Source organism: Kogia breviceps, chromosome 3, assembly GCF_026419965.1.
Source record: "Kogia breviceps isolate mKogBre1 chromosome 3, mKogBre1 haplotype 1, whole genome shotgun sequence".
Taxonomy (NCBI): domain Eukaryota; kingdom Metazoa; phylum Chordata; class Mammalia; order Artiodactyla; family Physeteridae; genus Kogia; species Kogia breviceps.
The window spans coordinates 36,683,324-36,705,372 of NC_081312.1; the positions used below are offsets into that span (position 1 = coordinate 36,683,324).

A 22,049-nucleotide genomic window follows, 5' to 3' on the forward strand; every position below is an offset into this window, starting at 1 on the left:
CCATGGCTCACGGGCCCAGCTGCTCCACGGCATGTGGGATCTTCCCGGACCGGGGCACGAACCCGTGTCCACTGCATCAGCAGGCGGGTTCTCAACCACTGCGCCACCAGGGAAGCCCTCTGTTTCATATTTATAAGAGGCATTTTGTAACGTGATCAAACCAACCCCCAAAAACTATGATCGTGACAAAGAAAACAAGATTGCTGGGAGAGAGCAGCATCCCATTTATTAAAGTCATTCTTTTTAAGATGGAAAGAGACACAAATAAGGGGGAGAAAATGGGAATGAGAGGTCAGGTGATTTCCTAAGGCTTCAAAGTTAGTATGATTTCCTCCCCTTTCATTGCGCTTCACTACATTCCTTTGTATATCTGGACTTAATTGTAGATTCCGTATTACACACAGTTGGCTTTGTCAGGCTGGGCATCAGAACCAAGCTGCAGCTGCGGCCGTGTTGGTGAGGAGATGGAGTGTGAAGCAAACAGTCGAGCCAGCCCTAGGGTAGGGGACGTCCCCGATAGCCAGTCCCTAGTTCCAGGATATTGGCTGGACAAGGGGTTGAGTTTTAGGCTTCTCAAAATTTCCATAAACCAGTTTGAAGAAAAGGGCCACAACAGGATAGCTGATTGACCTGGGAAAATCCAAACCACCTGACTGACAAGTGGTGGAGAGGAGGCGGTGCCACTGGGAGCAGCTTGCCTGGAAAGGAGGACCGGGTAAGAGCAGCCGGGCTGGAGGTTGTGCTTGCTGAATGGGACAGATGAAAGCCACAGCTAAGTTGCTTCTGGTACGCGTGTCTAGGAAGCCAGTGTATGTCCTCCATGTCACCAAAGTTTGACCACGGTTCACTCTGAGGTTATTCTTTGTGGCTGGTTCTCGGCACTGCGCTCTGGACTGCCCTGGTGAGTTGCTTGGTCCTGTGAAAAGCCATCTCTTTCTCTTGCAGAGGTGAGCTTGATATTTTCCTTCCTTTACAGTTGCCCCAAGGTCAAGGGTATTAATGGCCCAGTTTTTTAAATTCTTGATATGCTAATCCCATCTGTAGAGTAGCTAGCACTTCAGCAAAGAACTACCTCAGCTCACAGAGCTATCAACTCGGAAAGGTTTAAAAATCAAGACTAGATGAGAGCCCTGAACTAGGACTGAAGAGAGCTGAATTAGATTTCTAATAATAGAGTGTACTGGATTATGCTTGGGCTCTGAAGTCAGGTTGCCTGAGTTCAAAATCCTGGCTCTGTCAGTAGATGGTAATCTCGGGTGAGTTACTTCTCTCAGCCTCAGTGTCCTCATCTATAAAATGAGGATAATAGTAGCTTTAACCACATGATGTGGCTCTGAGGACTAAAGGAAATAATGCTTCTAATGCACTTGACCTGGGCTTCCCTGGTGGCGCAGTGGTTGAGAGTCCGCCTGCTGATGCAGGGGACACGGGTTCGTGCCCCGGTCTGGGAAGATCTCACATGCCGCGGAGCGGCTGGGCCCGTGAGCCATGGCCGCTGAGCCTGCGCGTCTGGGGCCTGTGCCCTGCAACGGGGGAAGCCACAACAGTGACAGGCCAGCGTACCGCAAAAAAAAAAAAAAATGCACTTGACTTCAGGACCAAGGGAGCACTCAGGTGCCACCTGTTGTCATCTACATAGAGCATGTGACCAGGGCTGAATCTGCAAGATGGAAAAATCCGGCTCTGGACTGCGTGAGGGTGGACTTCCAGGTATCTCACAAACGCTTCCCACCCCTGAGATGTGCCCTCTGTACAAGGCAGGGTGAACAAAGAGACGGCGGGGGACCCCAGAACTGGAGTGACACGCTCCAGGGTTCAAAACCGGAGAATGCACCTTAGATCTGTTGTCACCGGAGTGAGACTGTGTCGTCCCCCCGCTTTGCTACTCAGTGGCATCTCTCAAATTCGGACACTTGCTGCTCTGCCTGGCAGAGTTGTTCAGAAGCCCCCATGGTGTTGGTACTTAAAGTGGATCTTTGGCCATGCCCTGGGGGTGCTTGTTAAGAGGATTCCTGGGCTCCTGCTCCTCTGACCTGCAGCATATCATGGCCCACCAGCCTGAGTCGGGCTGTTTAACAAGCTCTCCCAGGTGGTTCTCATGCACTCAGGTTTGACTCCCAACCACAAAGTACCCCAGGGAACATAAGGAAGCTGTTGGGGAGAGTGAGTCACATCTGAATTAGCCAGGTGGGCCTGAGACCGGGCTCTTTAAGGCTGCACTTGGGGAAAGGGGGCGGAGAGGGGCTTGTTAAACAGTCCTATTACTAGGACTGCCTTGATGGTGTTTCCCTTCTCCCCGTGAGGGCCGCCCCGCCACCTGTTTTTGAAGCCCTAAGCAAGGGTGATACCATGGGGCAGCACCCATTTTTATGCCACACACTGGCTGTCCTCTGTCACCAGGCAGGTTTATAAGCCAGCCAAAGCAAGGCTATCTCTCAGGCCTGTTTGCCAGGCTCTGTTCTGGACAGCCTCCGGGAACATGAAACTAGAGCTTTTCTTTGCTCAAGACAGTTTCTCTAGCCTGAGGAGGAAACCCAGGTAGGGGAAAGGAGTTTACCAGCCTCTACATTTGGATGCACAGTGGAGAAACCACTGTAGGAACTAGGACCCTTCTGAGGCACTGCTGGATCATGAATGGGCAAAGACAGTGTCCTTCAGTTGTGGGGTTCGATAGTTTGGGGTTTACTAAGGCACGGGCTTAATTACTACATCTCCACACTTGCCGTGAGAAGGGGATAAACAAAAGTATTTTCGAGTTCATTTCTCAGGTAGAAAAATCACATTGGCCAAATACTCATTCCCGGACCATGTTTGAGAAGCAGGTTCAGCTGTACGCAGGACTAATGGCATCAGGCCCCTGCTCGAGTTCTGGAGGCTCTCCCGGCAAACATCATCACCCAGCTGGTAAGTGTTGTCCTTGCTCCGTGAGGGTCCAGGTGGGGACAGGGAGCCTGAAAGCTTCAGAACCAGTGCCTGGGTGGTTTAGGTCACAGGCTGTGAGCCCACCTATCTGGACTGGCTCTGGGTGTCACTGCCGTGGTTTCCTGAGGCATGAGGACAGCAGTAGCACAAAGTGCCATTGTGAGGTGTGAAGGCATAAGTTGGAAAGCCTGGCACTTTGATAGGACTCACATGTTAACAATTCTTAGGTCTGTCACGCCGGCATGGGTTCTGGCCACGCAAACATTTGAATTCTGTTGAAATTATGGAGTGAATAAACCCTACCCTTCAGTGTGTTCAAATCCTCACAAGAAAGGGGCAGTAAATATATGTTGAATACCAAAGGGTGTGGAAACAAACAGGCTTTGCTTGACTTCTGAAGGGATTCCAGCAAGACATAATCCGTTACCATTTGAAAATATCTCAACTTAGGAAATGAAATACATGGAGTCATCAACGGCTCGGAGGTGGCAGGGACAGATCCGGGGCTAAAGGACAGTGGCCAGCGGCTTTGGACCAAAAGGCCACAGCAAGGCCAGCCAGCTGAGAGGAGGAATGTCACATCCATAGCAGGCTAGTGGGAGACTTGGGGTATAGGAACTCTGGTTCAAATGACTTGACTGTTTACCGACCAGGTAGCGAGTCCAGGGCCCTCTCCTTTGCAGAGAGCTGCCGTGAACGGTTCGGCAGGCCTTTCCATCTGGGAGCTCCCATGAGGTCAGGTGTGGTCTTCGTGCTCTGCTACTGCACCCCAAGCACAGTGCCTGGCCTGTCACAGGCACCACGCACAGACACAAGCGTGTGTGTGTGTTCATCTCTGAGCACTGTTAGGTCAGCCCTGAGGTTGCCTCTGCATGAGTTCAATCCATGGGTATTTGACCGGCACCTATTCTCAGCCCAGCCCTGTGCCAGGCACTGGGGAGATTCAGGGCACCTAATGAAGCCTAGGCCCTGCCGCCAAGAAGCTTAGAGGAGTTGGAGACCAGACTCATGCACGTGGCACAAGTGTGCATGTCCGGGCTACAATGCCAGAGGAGTTCAGAGGCTGGGGCCCTTGACGAGAGAGGGCTGGCAGGTGGGAGGGGCAGGGAACAGGGCCAGGTCATCGTTTCTCAAGCTCTTGCTGTGCTCTCCTTCCTACCCGAACAGAACCACCCCCGGGCTCCCGGTGCAGCCGGCAGAGAAGCTGGGTGGAGACTATGGGTGAAAGAAAGGTGGGCCAGAGCCTCCCCCCTGCATGGGCTGGCTAACCATTCACATCCCACCACGTAGACTGGCCACCGTGGGATCCAGGCCCAAGGCAGCCACTGCTCTCGAGACGGAGGGGAGGGACTCGAGGGGTGGAGCCCAGTGAAGCATTCACCTTCCCTGGGAGCATGGTGTAGGTCTCCAAGGTACTCATGTCATCATTCCCGTCATCATTCCCCTCACAGAGGGGCCACTGCAGGGCACTCACCATGCTCCTGCCAGGCACTGGTCAGCACGCCTGGGCAGCAGAGTCCTTGCAGCCCCAGGGTGCACCCAGCCTTCCCCTTGAGAGAGCTGTGCCACTGAGCCTGCTCTGACTCTGGTAGCTGAAGTCCCAGGCTCCTGTCACCCGCTTTGTCTCATCAGCCCAGACCGTCACAGGTGCAGCAGATGGCAACATGAAGTCCCACATCCAAGAGAACAAAAATGCAATACCTTTTATTACAGAAAGAATTTAACCAAAGGTTGTGAGAGTAGAATACTAAACCCTAATGTAGGGACTTCCCTGGTGGCGCAGTGGTTAAGAATCCGCCTGCCAACGCAGGGGACACGGGTTCGAGCCCTGGTCCGGGGAGATCCCACAAGCTGTGGAGCAACTAAGCCTGTGCGCCACAACTACTGAGCCTGCGCTCTAGAGCCCGTGGGCCACAACTACTGAGCCCACGTGCCACAACTACAGAAGCCCATGCACCTCAAGCCGATGTTCCGCAACAAGAGAAGCCACTGCAATGAGAAGCCTGTGTGCCACAACAAAAGAGCAGCCCCCACTCGCCGCAACTAGAGAAAGCCCGCACTCAGCAACGAAGACCCAACACTGCCCCCCCCCAAAAAAATCCCTAACGTACCCATTACCCAATGTCAACGATTACCAACATGCAATACTTCTTGAAAGAAAAGGGATGGAAAATGCATTATTATTAAAAGTAAGAAAGTGTGGGTATAGCCAAGGGACATGGAGCCAACTGAAAGAGCTCCTGATGGCCAAAGCTAGAACAATCTGAGCAGTAAAATAAACATAGTATTGGAACACTGATACATAACCCAAAGTATAAAATAAATATTCATGAGTGCATACTGATATAAATGGTTGAATAAATAAATGGAGCATAGACAAACCTCCCAAACAAAAGAATTCCAAATAATTTATGTAGCTACTCTACCCTCAAGGATGTGGGGCAAAACTCCCCATCCCTTCAGTGTGGGCTGTGCACACGGACTTCCTTCTAAAGGGAACAGCAGGGGAAGGGGAAGAAAGGAACCTTATGGTGGGGAAACCTGACAAACCTCAGGCAGGTGGCCGGGGTTAACAGCATTAGTGATGAGCCATGTTGATAGCATGTACCATTGATAGGATGCAATCAGAGGGCACTTGACCTCTGTGGTGTTCCTCCCACCAAACCCAGTCTAATCAGGAAAAAACTGACACAAATCCCAGTTGCCGGACATTCTGCAAAATACTTAACGAGTCCTCAAAACTGTCAAGGTCACTCAAAGCAAGGAAAGTCTAAGGATGTCACAGCCAAGAGCAGCCTAAGGAGACATAATGACTAAATGTCATGAGGTATCTTGGATGGGATCCTGGGGCAGAGAAAGGACATCAGGTAAAAACTGAGGATTCTGAACAAAGTATGGACTTCAGTTAATATATCAATATTGGCCATTAGGATGAATGTATCATATTTATATGAGATGCTAGGAAGAGGGGAAACTGACTCAGGGGCATATGGGAACTCAGTGAACGTTTCTTTTTTAAAACGCGTTATTGTCGTCGTTATTTTTCCACATCTGTGTTTCTGCAGGGGGCAGAGAAAGCTTCCCATTAAGCTGGGCTGGTGATGAGCACTCTGCCCGCCTGCCTGGCTTTCTCCTTGGATGTGCCCGAGAAGTAGGAGGGAGGGACATCAGCCGCCTGGCCCCGTCCTCCCAACCTCCTGCACCAGCTGGTGAAAAGCAGAGGCAAGGAGGTTGTTGCGAGGAAGTGAAAGAGGATGTCCAGGAACCAGTCAGGCATGCCGGGCTGGAGTGGAGAAGGCTGGCTGTGGTCAGCTCCCGGGAAGACTGACTCACCGGGGCCTTGCTCGTGACTCACGCGGCGTCACACTCTGCACTCGGGTGGCACGCGTTTGGTGCAGGGGCCGTGGCTCTAAGCCGGGGACCTGACAGACGGTGGGCAGCGGGTCAGAAGGCTGAGGTGAGCCTGCCCCTGCTGTTCGCTGTCACCATCCTCGTCCTGGTGAAAGATGGGAGCCGGCATTCAGGGCCTCGGTCGTCCACCCCTGGAGCTTAACTCATGCGTGTTTAGCTACTGCTCCCCGCCCCCGAGACCACCCATTTCAGAGACCTGGGGTGGTGGAAGCACATGGGCTATGGAGGCAGCAGATGTGGGTTCAGGTTCAGACTCCACTACCTGATAGCTCGGAAACCTCGAGTGAGTCACTTAAGCTCTCTGACCTGTTTCTCCAGTTGTAAAATGCAGACACACACCTGCCTCACCCACCTCATGAGGTTGAGTCAAGGATCAAATGAGGAGAGACAGTAACCAGGAGGCTCCCTCTCAGGGGTTGTTTGGATGGAGGTGACAAGAACGACCAGCATTCTTCAGGCAGCAGGTAAGCAGTTCATGGCTCTGGGGCTAATCTGGAATAGAGTTTTCTATGTATCAGGATGCTTTGGGTTGCAAGAAATAGTAAATCCAACTCAAACTGGCTTACACAGCTGAAAAATGCAGAGGCAGATCCAGGCTGCAGGAGTCGTGTGACAGGGTTCTGGCTGTGTTTCTCGGTAAGTGTCTCAGGGAGTCTGTGTGGACTGGCTTCCTTCTAGGTAGGAAAATGGTTGTTGGAGTCCCAGGCCACACATTCTACCATCCCTAATAGGAGAGAACTGCTTTTCCCCTGTCATCAAATGTCCAGGGCTTCTCTCTCTTTGGTCTATTTTAGGCCACATCCTTGGCTCTGAATCAATCACTGAAGCTAGGACAAACCATGCTGATTGATTGGCTTAGGCCTGGCTTATTATGAAACCTGAACAAATTACTCAAGCAGAGGGATGGATTAAAATGATCAGCTTAGGCCAATCAGGGCCCAGCCTGGAGGTAGGAGGGGGGACACACCCACACAGGCCTTTTGGCTGCCACAGCTGGGGAGGGGAGGAATGGATGCCACAGTGTCCACTACAGGTTTCTAGAATCCACCATTGGAGAGAACGTGGTGACTTTGCCTCTCTAGCATCCATCTCCCCCTTTTGGCTACAACCCTAATTTGCACTGGGGCTTCATTCCTTCCCCATTCTTGGACTATGTGCTTCTGATGGAGCCCCATTTCCCACTCATGGGAGAAGCATTTGATCAATCAGTGCACTGTAATCTCCTGGCCACAGGATTGCATCTCAGAAAGGCACTTGGCTTGATCAAAGTCAGTGAAATGCAATGATACTCACTGGGAAGAAAGTGCCAGCTGCTCGTCTGCTGAACTTGACCCTAAGAGGATGTAAGGTCTGGAGCTATTGCTACTGCCATTTTAGAACCACATGGAGAGAGCCTGAGACTGCAGCTGATATAGAAAGATGGAAAGAAAGCCACTGAAGCCACTCGGAAAGCCAAGCTAATTCCTGGATGATTCAGTTTATGAATCAACACATCTCCTCTCGGCTTTAAGCCTGTTTGGGTCAGGTTTTCTTGTCAGTTGCAACAATTCCTTAAATCATACAATTCTCCTTCATGTTCAAGGGCAGTGAATGCCCTGAGCAGTGCATGTGGTGGCTAAAATGTTTGGGCCGAACTTTACCAAGTACATTTTGTCATTTAACACTAATATTATGTACATGGAAAGCATCCCAGCCATGAAAAGCTGCAGAAGAATGCTAAATGAATATGGATAGGATTTAGTCTAGATCAGGGTAGGCAAACTACAGCCCATGGACCAAATCTGGCCCACCATGTTTTCATGAAGCTTTACTGGAGCATAGCCATGCTTTGTCTGCAGCTGTTTTGTACTACAGTGGTAAAGCAGAATTGAGTAGTTGCTTGCAAAGCCTAAATTATTTAGTAATTTGGCCCTTTACAGAGAAAGTTTGCTGCCCCCTGGTGTAAATCGTGGAAGAATAAAATATTAGCAAAATACTTCCCCAAAACGAATACCTGCATCCCCAAATGAAAGCAACACTGAACAGCCTCCATCATAGACCTCTGTATCCTTGTAGTAACATCAAGCCCTATTATCAGCATTAGGAGAGCAGACTTTCATTGTACCGAACTTATCCCAGACGGTGAGCGAGACATCCTATGTCTTTGTTAAGATTTGGTCTCTGCAGTGCCTGTTATCTTAGTAGCCCTGTCCACAGAGGGTCTAGGAAGCCTGCAGGCCTAAGAACAGTCATTTCCCACCCCAGCCATTATCCTTTCCTCTGACTCGGGATGCTGAAGCTACTGGCTATTTCCTGCATGTAGTCCAGTGACCCTCTTCCATAAGGAGGTGGGATCAATGTAAACATGGTGGGAAGAAGAGACAAGTTCTTCAGCTTTCATAATGGAATATCAGCATTGTTATCTGTACACCTCTGACTTCTGATGCCAATGGATTCCACTTCTACCAACAATATAGTGCACTCAGGAAGCTCCATGTTTAGTTCCCAGCTATCAAGCTCCTGCCAGAAGCACAGCATAATTAATACCGGTGAAATAGCCAGGGTCATGTAAGCAACCACCCTGCCAGGCGTTTCTAAAGTCCATCTCTCTGCTAAGTTAAATCACCAGGAGGCAACATACCAAAATCTAAGGCTAGTCCTCCATGGTAGGACATCGTGGAACTGTTACTTAATATTATGGCCTCTGCTTTTGTGTGAGGTCTTCCTGAGAAGTGGCTCCATCAAGGACGCTCCTGCATTGTCACAACACAGTGGCCAGAATCTAACTAGTGGCTTCTAACTCAGAAACGATACCACGAACAGAGGGCAGTTTAGGAATACTGTTGACTGGTATTGTTGTCTCAGGCAAGTTCACGCTGGCTTAGCCACGAGGTCCCCTTCTGCTCACAGTGGGGTCTGGAAGGCTTCCCAACTTACACAGCATTCAAGGTGGGTCTGAGATAGTTCCAAGGGGGATGTTGGCGCCCATCTGGATATAGAGATCTGTAGACTGCTTATATTTCTTTATTGATAGCGGCAATATTTATTTGGAGCAACCTACCTTGAATGCTATGTAAGTGCCTCTGACTTATGGATCCACATGATAAATCTGAGAATCTACCTGCAGGACCCACTTTGAATGTTCTTTCAGTTGGGAAACCCTCCAGACCCAAATGGGAGCAGAGAGAGGTCTCATGGATATGCCAGTGTAAACTCCCCTACCCTTTGGGGCCCACCTCAAATCCTCCCTCCTTGGTATAAAGCCAGTTCAGACTGAAGCAATCCCTTCTGTCTCTTAACCACACCAATTATCACTGCAATTCATCTCATAATACCTTGAGGCTACTGGTGTTAGAGGGTCTGGCCTTTCCTTGCAGTGATGGGAAGGGTGCATTTCAATATGTTGCTTTGTAGCCTGAACTTTTGTTATCCCAGCAAAAAAAACGGCATGGGGGCAGGAGTTACATTCCAGGATGTGGCTCTGGCTTACGCTCCACCTCTGAGGGCTCCCTCTCCTTTCCTGTCAAGGGGGGGCAGGCCACAGATCACCTGCCTTCTTGGCTTCTCCCTGGGAGAGGGTCTCTGCCCAGACGAGGAACGCCAGGTGACACAGGATTCCGACCTGTCCCTGTGACAGCCGCCCAGCCCCTGGCCAGGACGTCACCCACCCCACCTGCTGCTGCGTGCCTGCATGAGGGCTCGGGAGCGCAGTCCCTGCTCGTAGCCAGGCGGAGGAGACAGACTCCCAGACTGTGAAACCGTGTGTGGCGTGCTGGGACAAACTGAAGTGCTCCGGGGGGCTTTTCCCCTCCTTGTCCTCGACTGGAGAAGGGATGTGAGGGAGGAAGGCAAGTCAGACCTCTTTGTAACTACCGACTCGCCCGGCCTGCAGTCGCACACGGGAGGAGACTGGCGACCCAAGAGCAAGCTGCAGAACTCCGAATGCTGGGCACCCGGAAGGAATTTTCTTGGTACCAGTCACAAATGAGAGACATCATAGAAAAGGTTATTCTTTTACTATTTCAAGGAGGTAATACATAGCCCAATACACCAAAGCACTAGGGAATTAGAGGCAGCAGATGGCCAGAGTTTTTGAGAAGAGCCTTATGCCGCATCTCCAGGCCCCCATCTGCCCACAGCCCAGGGCTGCTTGTGGAAAGGCCAGACCGGCGACGTGGAGCTCGCCGTGACCGTAGCGGCGGACGAGTGAGCCAGCTCCTCAAGACCCCACTGACTGAGAAAGGGTTCTTCTGTGAGGGCAGCGGAGGCCCTGCCAGGCCGAACACACCAGGCAGCACTCAGCCCTGCCCCGGCCAGGTTTCCGCGGCTACTGCCTCCGCAGCACCCAGCTTATCTAGCGCTTGGTTTTATTTCTCTGAGCCTGGAGTGGGCAGGATGTGAATAAATCCTGAGTCAGAAATTAAGGTGAAAGTCTTTCTTAGTAGTGTTAATACTTGGGGTGAGAGAAGACAACACCGTCTTTGAGGAGGGCGGGCTGGGAGTCGGTGGAAGACAGATGGAAACAGACTGGCTACGGGTGGAAGGTGCTGCCTTGCAGTCCTCAGAGGGCCTTTCCAGGGCACCTGGCGGGGGTGGGCTGAGTCGGGGGGCTCTGGGGCTGCCTCCTCTGGCACAGAGTTGAACTAGAGGTTCATTTTCCACTCATAATTGGCTTCCCGGGTCTAAGTCACCACAAGTGGGGCTGAAGCAAATCCTGCCCAACCCGGCCTTGGAGATGTGTGGTCAGTGCCCAGTGTGGACAGGGAGGGACTCACACCTCCCAAGACCTTTCTCCTCCCACCCCAGCTCCTTCCCCTTGCAAGTAACCAGGCTGGGAGGTGAGCGCCTCGGGCACCTCTGAGTGAAGTGCCACCATGTTTTTTTCCTGGAGAATTCATTTTGGTGGGACTCAAAGCCCCTGCCTAGGCATGGAGCAGACTTATTTCCACCCACGGAGACCACCTTCCTGGTGACTTAACGGTGGCACAAGGAGGAATCGCAGCAGCAACTCCAGGTGCCGTAACACACAAATATCATTCGCTTTGGGCTTCCCTGGTGGCGCAGTGGTTGAGAATCCGCCTGCCGATGCAAGAGACACGGGTTCGTGCCCTGGTCCGGGAAGATCCCACATGCCGCGGAGCAACTAAGCCCGTGAGCCATGGCCGCTAGGCCTGCGCGTCCGGAGCCTGTGCTCCGCAACGGGAGAGGCCACAACAGTGAGAGGCCCGCATACCGCAAAAAAAAAAAAAATATCATTCGCTTCGATGCGACGGTCGCACTGGAGAGCTGCACTGTTCCCCAACCAACCCTGGCCAGGCCAGAGCAGGTTCAGATGCCGCGTGGCTGAAGATTTTTGGTTGGACAGGAGTGGAAAGAATTTTTTAAAGACCACACCACTGTGTTCTCTAAACACAGAGCCATCAGTTTTGTTTTGTTTAACAAGAGAGGACAGAGAACCAAGCTTCACAGCGGCCAAGGCTTGTGCAGCCCAGAATGCAGTATGTATCGAAATGTATAAACCTTGATCTGACTGGGGAGGTGGGTGAACACAGAGCTGCGGGACACCATGTCCTCTAGTCAGCGGCAGGCTCTGCTGCTGCCTCATCCTCATGCTCCTCGAAGCCTGGAACTGGCTTCTGCAGAAAGTGCATGGTGGCCTGGATCACCTTATCTGGTCCAATATTGTACACAGGGTGAGTGGGCTGCTGCAAAGAGAAGAACAGATGCCAATTAATCACCCCAGTGGTCCTTGGAAATGTGCACAGCCTCTGCCCATTAAATGCACTTGTAAAAATGTAACATAAGGAATCATCGGAGATGCACTAGGATCTCACAAGGCCCTAATGTTCAACAACAGGGTATTGGTAAAAACATGTTACAGGATGTGGGACACAAAGGAACATTATAGAGCCATTAAAAAACATGCTTTCAGGGCTTCCCTGGTGGCGCAGTGGTTGAGAGTCCGCCTGCCAATGCAGGGGACACGGGTTCGTGCCCCGGTCCGGGAAGATCCCACATGCCGCAGAGCGGCTGGGCCCGTGAGCCATGGCCGCTGAGCCTGCGCGTCCGGAGCCTGTGCTCCGCAACGGGAGAGGCCACAACAGTGAGAGGCCCGCGTACCGCAAAAAAACAAGACAAACAAAAAAACATGCTTTCAAAATATTTGACGATATTGGCAAATACTTATATTAAGTGAGGAAAACAGTATGAGTGATATTATCCTAAACTTACTTTTTAAAGTGTTGATAGATGTGATTTATATAAATAGGGAAAAAATGAACATATGCCAAAATAGGAACCGTGACATGACTGTTTTAAATTTTCTTATTTATACTTTTATATATATTCCAATTATTAAAACAATGAACATGCATCTGTATTTATAATCAAGAAAAATGGACCACAACCCTGTTACACTTAAGTAAAGGTGTCAGGCCATATATAAATTATTTTATATTATCCCACTGCACCACAGAAACCCAAAACAAACTTTGGTCTCAGACAGGGCACAATCCTAGGCCAGTATTCAGGACTCTTCCACCCTGGGGCAATGGAGAAGGGGACATAATTGCAAGAGATTTAAAAAATTTTAAGAAAATACTATGAGCAACTTCATGCGAAAACATATAAAAATTCAGATAAACTGAATAGTTTTATAGAACAATGTGAATTTTCAAAATTGCTCAAGAAGAAATTCTTTAAAACCTATATGAATAAGTTAAATCAATAACAATTGTTTTTTCTGCTACCACCATTCCCCCAAAAAAATACCAGGCCTACATGGTTTCTCAAGCAAGTATTAGCTTACAAGATAATCTCTAACTTATACAAACTTTTCCAAAGAAAAAGTAGAGTAGGAAGACACCCGTCTAATTTTATGAGGCTATATTATCCTGAAACACAAACTGGAAAAGCATACAATAAAACAAAATTTTAGATCAGTCTTTCTCATGAACACACATGCAAAAAATCCTAAATAAAAATACGAGCCAAAAATACCAGCAGAGTGAATCCAGCGGGTGTTAGAACAGCACATACACCCCCCACACTCTATTATCACCAAGCAGGGCTTATCCCTATCCCATAACGTCAAGGTCACATCAGAATATGTATTAACAAAACGCAACAGATTAAAGGAGAAAAGCCAGATGAGGAAAAAGCATTCAATAAAATTTAACACTAGATGATGACTGAAATAAAACAAAAAAACAACCCAGTAGAGCAGGAACAGAGGGGAACATCCTTAACCTGATATGAAATGTTTACCAAAACCTCACAGTAAGCATCCTCCTTAATGATGGAATTACAGAAACCTTCCCATTACAATCAGAACACTTTCTATTACCACCTCCAGTCAACACTCCATGGGGGTTTTAGCCAACATTATTATAAGGCTAGAAAAGAAAGAAAATTCTTAAGAATCAGGAAGGAAAAAGCAAAACTCCTTACTTGAAGATGACATTACATTCTAAATAAGAAATCTAAGATTCTATAGACAAACTATTACAACTATCAAGAGAATTCAGAGGGAATTCCCTGGTGGTCCAGTGGTTAGGACTCCACACTTCCACTGCAGGGGCCCGGGTTCAATCCCTGGTCAGGGAACTAAGATCCCACAAGCTACGCGGAGCAGCCAAAAAAAAAAAAAAAAAAAAAGAATTCAGCAAGGCTGCTGGGTGCAAAATTAAACTATAATTATCAATAGCATTTCTATACATTAGTAACAACCAATTACAAAATAAAATGGAAAAAAATATTCCAGTCACAATAGACATGAAAACTATAAATTTCTTAGACAGAAGTCTAACAAAAGATGTGCTAGTCCTTTATGGAGCAAATGATAAAAGACCATTAAAAGAAATGTGAAAGGGCTTCCCTGGTGGCACAGTGGTTGAGAGTCCGCCTGCCGATGCAGGGGACGCGGGTTCGTGCCCCGGTCTGGGAAGATCCCACATGGCGCGGAGCGGCTGGGCCCGTGAGCCATGGCCGCTGAGCCTGCGCGTCCGGAGCCTGTGCTCCACAAAGGGAGAGGCCACAACAGTGAGAGGCCCGCGTACCGCAAAAAAAAAAAAAATGTGAAAAATCTGAAGAATTGTGCTTGTAAATGGGAAGCCCGAATGTTAAAGTCAGTTCCCTCCCATTAATCTCACATTCAATGTAATTCTAATAAAAATTCCACTAGTTTTTTTTTGTGTGTGTAACTTGATAAGCTGATCCTAAAATGCATAGGAAATCCTAAAATGCAGAAGGCAAAGAATATCCAAAGCAGTTTTGAAGCAAAAGAATGAGGTGGGTAGGTAAGACTTGCTTACCTGCATTTAAGATTTGCTTAAGACAGCAAAGATAACAAACAGACCGATGGAACAGTGTGTCCAGAAACAGTCACCTCATATACAGAAACTTGAGTATGTGACACACATGTGATACATCAATAGGAAAGGTTGTAAACTTCAATAAATGGTGCTGGTCAATTGGTTAACCAAAATGGGGAAAAGATAAAATTATATCCCACCTTCACTACAGAAGGAAATCAATTCCAAGAGAATTAAAAAATTAGATGGGATAAGCAAAACTTTAAATTGTTTAGAAGAAAAATATTTATGACCTCAGGGTAGGAAAAGATTTCTTAAGTAACGCCCCCCCCCAAAAAAAAAACCCCCTCAAAAACCGAAAAGACAAATAAAATTATTCACTTTAGAGTTAAAATCTTCTATTCAACAAAAACACTAAAAACAAAGTGAAAAGTCACAAACTGGAAGAGATTCACCACACACACACCACTGACAAAGGATTAGTATCAAGAACACACAAAGAACTCCTACTACATAAGAAAAGAGCAAACAAAATTACAAATCAATACGAAAATGAGCAAAGGATAGGAGCTGGCTGGCAACTCACAGAAGACATAACACAAATGGCCAACAAATGTTGGAAAAGATGCTCGGCCTCACCAGTAATCAGGGAAATGCAAAACAAAACAGACACCATTTCACATCTGTCAAGCTGGCAGAAAGGAAAAGTCTGACTATGGAGCAACTCATCTTGGAGCCATGTGAGCATTAAATAACCCAAGCACATAGGGGCAAGGTTCAGGGCCATCTGGTGAGGATGAAGGTGTATCTCTCTCAGAAACTGTAACTCGAGAATGTTCACTGCAACACCTTGTGTAATAGCAAAGTCTGAAACCATCTCAGTGTTAACCAACAGGAGACTAGAAAATTAAACTGGGGTACACTTGGACAAGGGAATACCATACAGGAGTTAAGATGAATAAACTAGAGCAACACATATCAAGACGACTAAGCCTCAAAAGGGTAATGGTCGGTGAGAAAAGTGATGCAGAATAAATGGTGGGGTAGATACTGTTATAAAACATTTGAAAACATACAAAACAACTCTATATATAGTTCGTGGATACATACCTATGTAGTAATAGCACAAAAACATTTGCCGGCATGATAAATGTCAAATTTAGGAGGGGGTTACGCTGAGGAAGGAGGGAGGGAAAAGAACGGAAGAGGGTTGCATAGGAGGCAAATACTTGAAACAGCCGAAGGGTTGTTACTTGGATTTTCTCAATTACTAGTGAGGCTGAGCATCTTTTCATCCACCTACTGGCCATTTGTGCTTCTTCTGTTGGAATATTTCATGACAATCTGCACAGGCCCCATCATCTGACAGCTGCAGACAGTCTTAGCCGGAGTTGAGTCTCAGGATCGTGACCAGGCTCACAAGCATGTCCTGTGGCCAGGCTGGCCTGGGGCTGGATGCAGTGGTGAACAGCTCGCCCGCACAGGGCTGACAGTTTTTGAGGGAAGCAGATAAAACCCAGTTAAACACACGCATGACAAATCGTGCTGGTGCTATGAAGGGCACAGACCAGGCTCTGGCAGAGTGTTTCGGGGTATCTCATTTACAGACGGTGGTCTGAGAGGGCTTCTCCGGAGGGATGGCCACAAGCTGAGAGCTCCAGAAGACAGTCAGCCACATGGGCAGGGCTGCTGGCTGCAGGTGCAGAAACTCGCTACCTCTGAGCCAGTTTCCTGGGAGATGGGAACTAATGACAAGTGGTCTGGGTCCTAGGCTGTGGGACAAAGGCACAAACCCTCTGTCACAGGTTGGACCCTCACCTGGAACCTCGAGTTTGCCAGCCAGATGCTCATGAATGGAGAATGAGCTGCAGACAGAGGGTGGGGACGGTGAGTTCAACAGCCTGTCCATGTCCTCATGCAGCCGGTTCTGCAGGCCAAGAGCAAGTGCTCTGCTCTCCCACCAGCCCCATCCTGGGGGCCCTGTGGAGAAGCAGTGGTAAGCCCCCCATCCCACCTTACCAGGGCGTTTTCGGGCACACCCAGGACCACATCGTGCAACATGGCTCCACTGCCGAAGTGCTGGGCTATGGACAGGCCGCTCAGGCAGTAGCAGGTGTGGTAGAAGTCCCGGGACCTGGAAGGACGGGGCGACCCTGAGCAGGCATCCTCTGCTCCCCATCCAGCCCCAGCACAGCCTCTGACAACAAGGCCACCGCACAGACGCAGAGGCCCGGGGAGCGCTCACGCGTCCCATCCCACCCTCCACGCACCTCGAAGCCTGGCTTCCCCCAGCAGCATTTTTCAGAGCCCCATCCTTCCGCCCTGCTTGATAGCAGGAACTGTAACCTTACAGTCGGTCCTGTCAGCTGTCTTCCGGAAAGGGCTCTCCAGGGTAGTGCTGGCTAAATTAATATAGTTTAAAAAAAAAAAAAATCCCACATCAAAATTTCTAGGAATGGGCCAAATTCTTCCTGATAAATTGCTGGGGACTGGCCTTCAGCTGGACCAGGATGCAGAGGCAGCAGCGTGTGTGTGTGCTGGGGGAGCGGGGAGCAAGCAGCAAGGGCAACAGGACTTGACTGGTTTCCCTTTTTCTTTTAGTATGGCACCTAAAGGTATTGAATCTACTTGATAATGGTCGCCTTGATTATAATCTCTGTTTATGACACTCAGGAGTTTTAAAATCCTGTATCCTCTTCTATTTAAATCAGTTTGGTTAAATAAGAGGAGGGGCTTCCCTGGTGGCGCAGTGGTTAAGAATCTGCCTGCCAATGCAGGGGACACGGGTTCGAGCCTTGGTCCAGGAAGATCCCACATGCCGCGCAGCAACTAAGCCTGTGCGCCACATCTACTGAGCCTGTGCTCTAGAGCCCACGAGCCACAAATACTGAGCCTGTGCTCTAGAGCCCACGAGCCACAACTACTGAGCCTGTGTGCCACAAGTACTGAGCCTGTGCTCTAGAGCCCGCGAGCGACAACTACTGAGCCTGTGCTCTAGAGCCCATGAGCCACAACTACTGAACCTGCGTGACACAACTACTGAGCCTGTGCTCTAGAGCCCGCGAGCCACAACTACTGAGCCTGTGCTCTAGAGCCCGTGAGCCACAGCTACTGAACCCGTGAGCCACAACTACTGAGCCTGTACTCTACAGCCCGTGAGCCACAACTACTGAAGCCCACACGCCTAGAGCCCGTGCTCCACAACAAGAGAAGCCACCACACCACAGCGAAGAGGAGCCCCCCCTCCACAGCTAGAGAAAGCCTGCGCGCAGCAACGAAGACCCAATGCAGCCAAAGATAAATAAATAAATTTATTTTAAAAATAAATAAAAATAAAAAAGAGGAAAGAAAAGCCACCAACACAGCAATCTGTTTACCTAACTGGAGAGGGGGTGCAAGTAAGCTGAGGAAAGGAGAGCACTGGAGGGGCCAGGATGGATGGATGGCACTGGATGGAGGTGCTCCCAGCTGGCCTGCTTCCTCCCATGCCACACGTGCACGAAGCAGCAACACGGAAAGGCCCACCCCGTCTGGCTCTGAGTAGGCCTGAGATGCTCACCCCTCTCTCCCCGCCCCGTCCCTCCCTCCCCAGAGGCAAGGCACTCACTTGCCAGGTTTATCCAGAAGCCCCCCGGTGGGGCACTGGCAGCACATAAGAATGTACTCCTGCAGGGCCTGCTGATGAAACATCCAGCGGCTCATGCTGAGGGCAGGGTCACCTGCAGAAGACAAAGGATCAGTGTGGGCTGGAGCCTAGGAGAAGTCCAGCAAAGGATCAATGACTTCTTTCGTATTTTAGGATCCATGAGGAACTGTCAGGGCTTCCCTCTACTCTCCCTGGACTAATCTTGAAAACTACATTCTTGGGACACTTGATTTCTTCACCCAAGTCCCGAGACACATCCCTTCTCCTGAACCTTGAAGCGTCAAAGTGCAGCAGGTCAGAGCGGCACTTGGCTTTCCTTGAAGTGTCCCCTTACCCTGGATGACCACCCTAAACCATGTCCCTTGCAGGCATGGACAAACTGTTTAGCTCAGCTTACCAGACTGACCTCCGCTACTGCTCCTGACTTGGTTCACAATTCCTTTCCCTGGGCTTCTTAAGACATTTCCTCCACTGCATCTCTGAAACTTGTTAACCAGACTCTAATTAGCCAAGAGAACTCTGATGGGGTAATAATGTCTGTTTCTTCTATTGATACTTGCCTTAGCCTGGGTTTAGTCTATCTCTAAAGGGAATTCTCCAACTAGTGTTTTGGCTCAAAAAATTTCCCTAAGAAGCATTCTAATAACCACCCTCCTGCATCATATGACAGCCCAAGCAGAAACTGACAATTCTGGTGATAATAAGTAAAGTACTGCCAATCAGCAGTACTTTAATCAGCAGTCAGAGACTCCTGTGGACCACACGGTTATCAAGGGTGGAGGAGAGACAAATAATCAATAGATAGATGTGCACGGAAACATTTATGTGGGAATACACATGTAGAATGTGCATTAAGTCTGTGGTTAATTTTATACTTTGATACCTGGGCTACAAAGGTAGCAAACAATCTGAAAATGACAACCAAAAGCTAAATTTTCTTCCAGTCTTTTTGTGTTTCTATGCATTTTTCTATACAGGTATGACAATTTTGTATCTTACGTTTTTCATTTAACTCTACAGGCATACATTTTTCTGTTCTGCTACATAATCTTCATAACCATCATTCTGAAGAGCCAAACAGCATTTCATTAAGTGGACACATAAGGTAATGGCATCAATATAGGCTCTGGATCCAAACTCTCATATATATGAGTAGAGAATCTTCTGTGATAAAAATTCATCAAAGTTTATAGTAAATGCAGTAGATAAAGAGAATATGTAGGCAAAATAGTTAATTTTGGAATATTTATATACACAGAATACTATAGAAAATAATCATTTTTAGATTTCTTAAATGAGAGATGGGAGGAGAGGTGGGTGCAGTCAGAAAGTGATTGCCGTCTCCTGGGTTGAGCACTGGATGAGGTGCACGGTCGGCTGATGTTTGGGGGCCACAGGCAAAAACCGCTCATCTTCAATAGCCGAGCCCTGGCCTGACCCTGAGATGCTCACACTAGAAAAGGCACATGGGAACTGAGCCCAAGGAAGGAAGGGTGCTTTCACGTCCCCCCTCTCAAGCTCAGCCTGGCAGCACACAGGCTTCCTGAAGGAAGCACTCACACTATTTTAATTACTTTCCTCTCTGTTCTTTCTCCACCTGTGAGCGTAATGGACTCTGGAGGAGATACATACATACATATATGATGGGACTTCACTCTATCTTGTTTCCAAGGTTGTTTCCACTTCCTTGTAATCATAAAAAATGCCACAATAAACATCTTTGTGAATCTTCTCTATGTCTAGGATTATTCAAGTAGATTCACAGGAGTGGAATGATTCAGTTAAAGGGAATAAACATTTTTAAGGCTTTTAACAGATACTGATAAACTGCTTTAAGACTTTATATAGCTGCCAGCAAAATTTAAGATTTTCCTGTACTACCTCTAGCACTGGTTACTTTGAAAAAAAAGTTCTCAGCAATGAAAATGTTAAAAAGAAACAGTACCTGATCATTTGTTTTGATGTGCACGCCTTTAGTTACTAATTAGGGTGAACTGTTCCTGTAACTTTTGCTTACTAGTTCTGTTTCCTTTAGAGAGTGTCTGTCCTTTTGTCTTCTGAGATCCAAGAGTCAATTTTATTAATCTAGCTTTTTTACTATATTTACTCTTTATCTGTATCATATGGTATACCTATTTCTCCCTTTTGGCTCTACTTTTTTGGTTATATGGGTTTTTTAAATTGCATAAATGTAGTTTACACATATGCTGTAATCACAGTGTCGATTTTTTTCCTTTGTGATTTCTTCTTTTAAGAAGCACATTTAATGGGTACAGAGATTTGGGCGGGTGGTGATGAAGACTCTAAAATTGATTATAGTGATGGTTGCACAACTCTGAATACGCTAAAAACTACTGAACTGTACACTTTAAATGGGCAAATTGTTCAGTATGTGAATTACATCTCAACAAAGCTGTCATTTTTAAAAGCATATTTACTAAACTTTAGGGTAACTGCATTAAACATCTGTACAAAATATACCTTTACTTCATATCCTATAAGAAATAAAAGACTGTTACCTTAAGGTAAATGATAACCTATTGCTAAAATTGGAATCTGAAAAGAAAATGCTATGTTTATTATTAAAAAGATTACAGAGTGGTTCAGTTACCCTCTACGTTATGGAAGTCTAAAGGCTCAAAGTTCATAAACTGGACAAGGAACTTCCTGAGATCTTGAGTTTGCACATCAACACACATAATTACGGTGAGATGAAGGGAGATAGGATTACAGGCAGATAACTGTGCACTGGAGTCGGCCTTTTAAGTCCTTTACATCTCTCCCTTAAAATACAGATCCCCATTATTTTGCATTTCAAAGGTTCCTTTTATCTGAGAAATCAAAAGTTTTTCAAACAGTAACTGACAGGTACAGCCACATGTAGCTCAATTTCACAGGTAGACAAATAAAGCCTGGGGTACATCCCAAAGAACATGGCAGCAACTAGTAACTATCAATCCAAACAGAAACTCACAGGCCTGCTGCTATCCTACTGCTCCACAAAAACAAAGTGACTCACTAATTTAGTCAGCATTTGATGTTTTAAAGATATCAATAGCAATTTGTTCTTGTACTCAAATACTGTCTTCTATACGTTAAGGCAGCCACCGCATGGACTACGGAAGAGATAGGGATTGGCCTGGGTTCATGTGCTACAGTGTGCCAGTTCCATGTCATCTTTTTAGTTATCAGTATAATCATCATCATCACCTTTTAAAAATGTATTTGTTCACTTACTAAAATGAAAGTAGTAACACACGTGGTAAAAAAAAAGAAAAAGAAAAAGGAAAAAAAAAGCAGCCTACAGTACAACAGGAAAAGTACATCTCCCTCCCTCCACCTCCTACCCCTCTCCCAAAGGTACCCCTTGTTAAAGGGGAGTTGTGTATACTTCCAGGAAAGCTGGGTGGATGCCAGCCTGTGTGCACACACATAAACTGTTCCCGGCCTGGCCTTTGACACTTTCCGTTGTGTCCTGGAGAGCTTTCCACGTGAGCCCACTGTCATGCAGCTACTGTATGAAGAGATCATAATTTATTTAACTGTTAGCCTTTTTGATGGGCAGTTGGGTTGTTTGCTATTAAAACTCCACTTCAACACACATCCTTTGCAAATGTCTGTGCAGGTAAATTCCTGCCAGTGTCCTCACTGGGTTTAAATAATTTAAACTGATGTCTCCAAACTACCTTCCAAAAAATGACGCACCTATTTACACCCCCTCTAACAGTGAAAAGTGCCGTTTCCCCACACTTTCCCCAACATAGGGTATCAAACTTCTA

The 22,049-nt window shown here is 47.7% G+C and overlaps 1 protein-coding gene and 1 long non-coding RNA gene across 6 annotated transcripts in view; one reads left to right on the forward strand and one right to left on the reverse strand.

The window, feature by feature from the left end:
- The window catches only part of FNTB (farnesyltransferase, CAAX box, subunit beta), a 96,151-nt gene that overhangs the window by 9,071 nt on the left and 65,031 nt on the right, over nt 1–22,049 (reverse strand). For 2 of the 4 annotated variants that reach the window (XM_059059076.2, XM_067028318.1), the window contains 3 exons: nt 18,232–18,343; nt 16,644–16,758; nt 11,566–12,017 (listed from right to left, as the gene is read on the reverse strand). In XM_059059076.2, coding sequence (XP_058915059.1) covers nt 11,886–12,017; nt 16,644–16,758; nt 18,232–18,343 — 359 coding nt within the window. In that variant the 3' untranslated portion in view covers nt 11,566–11,885. Of the gene's footprint in view, nt 1–6,685; nt 6,826–11,565; nt 12,018–16,643; nt 16,759–18,231; nt 18,344–22,049 lie in introns of those variants that run through there. The other 2 variants (XR_010839522.1, XM_067028317.1) reach the window with 2 other exon arrangements.
- On the forward strand, nt 6,055–19,375 carry LOC136793786 (uncharacterized). 2 transcript variants are annotated; one of them, XR_010839528.1, is made up of 3 exons: nt 6,055–6,379; nt 6,652–6,797; nt 19,291–19,375. It is a non-coding gene; the product is annotated as an uncharacterized lncRNA (long non-coding RNA). The 2 variants fall into 2 exon arrangements; XR_010839529.1 differs by lacking the exon at nt 19,291–19,375 and adding an exon at nt 9,841–10,075.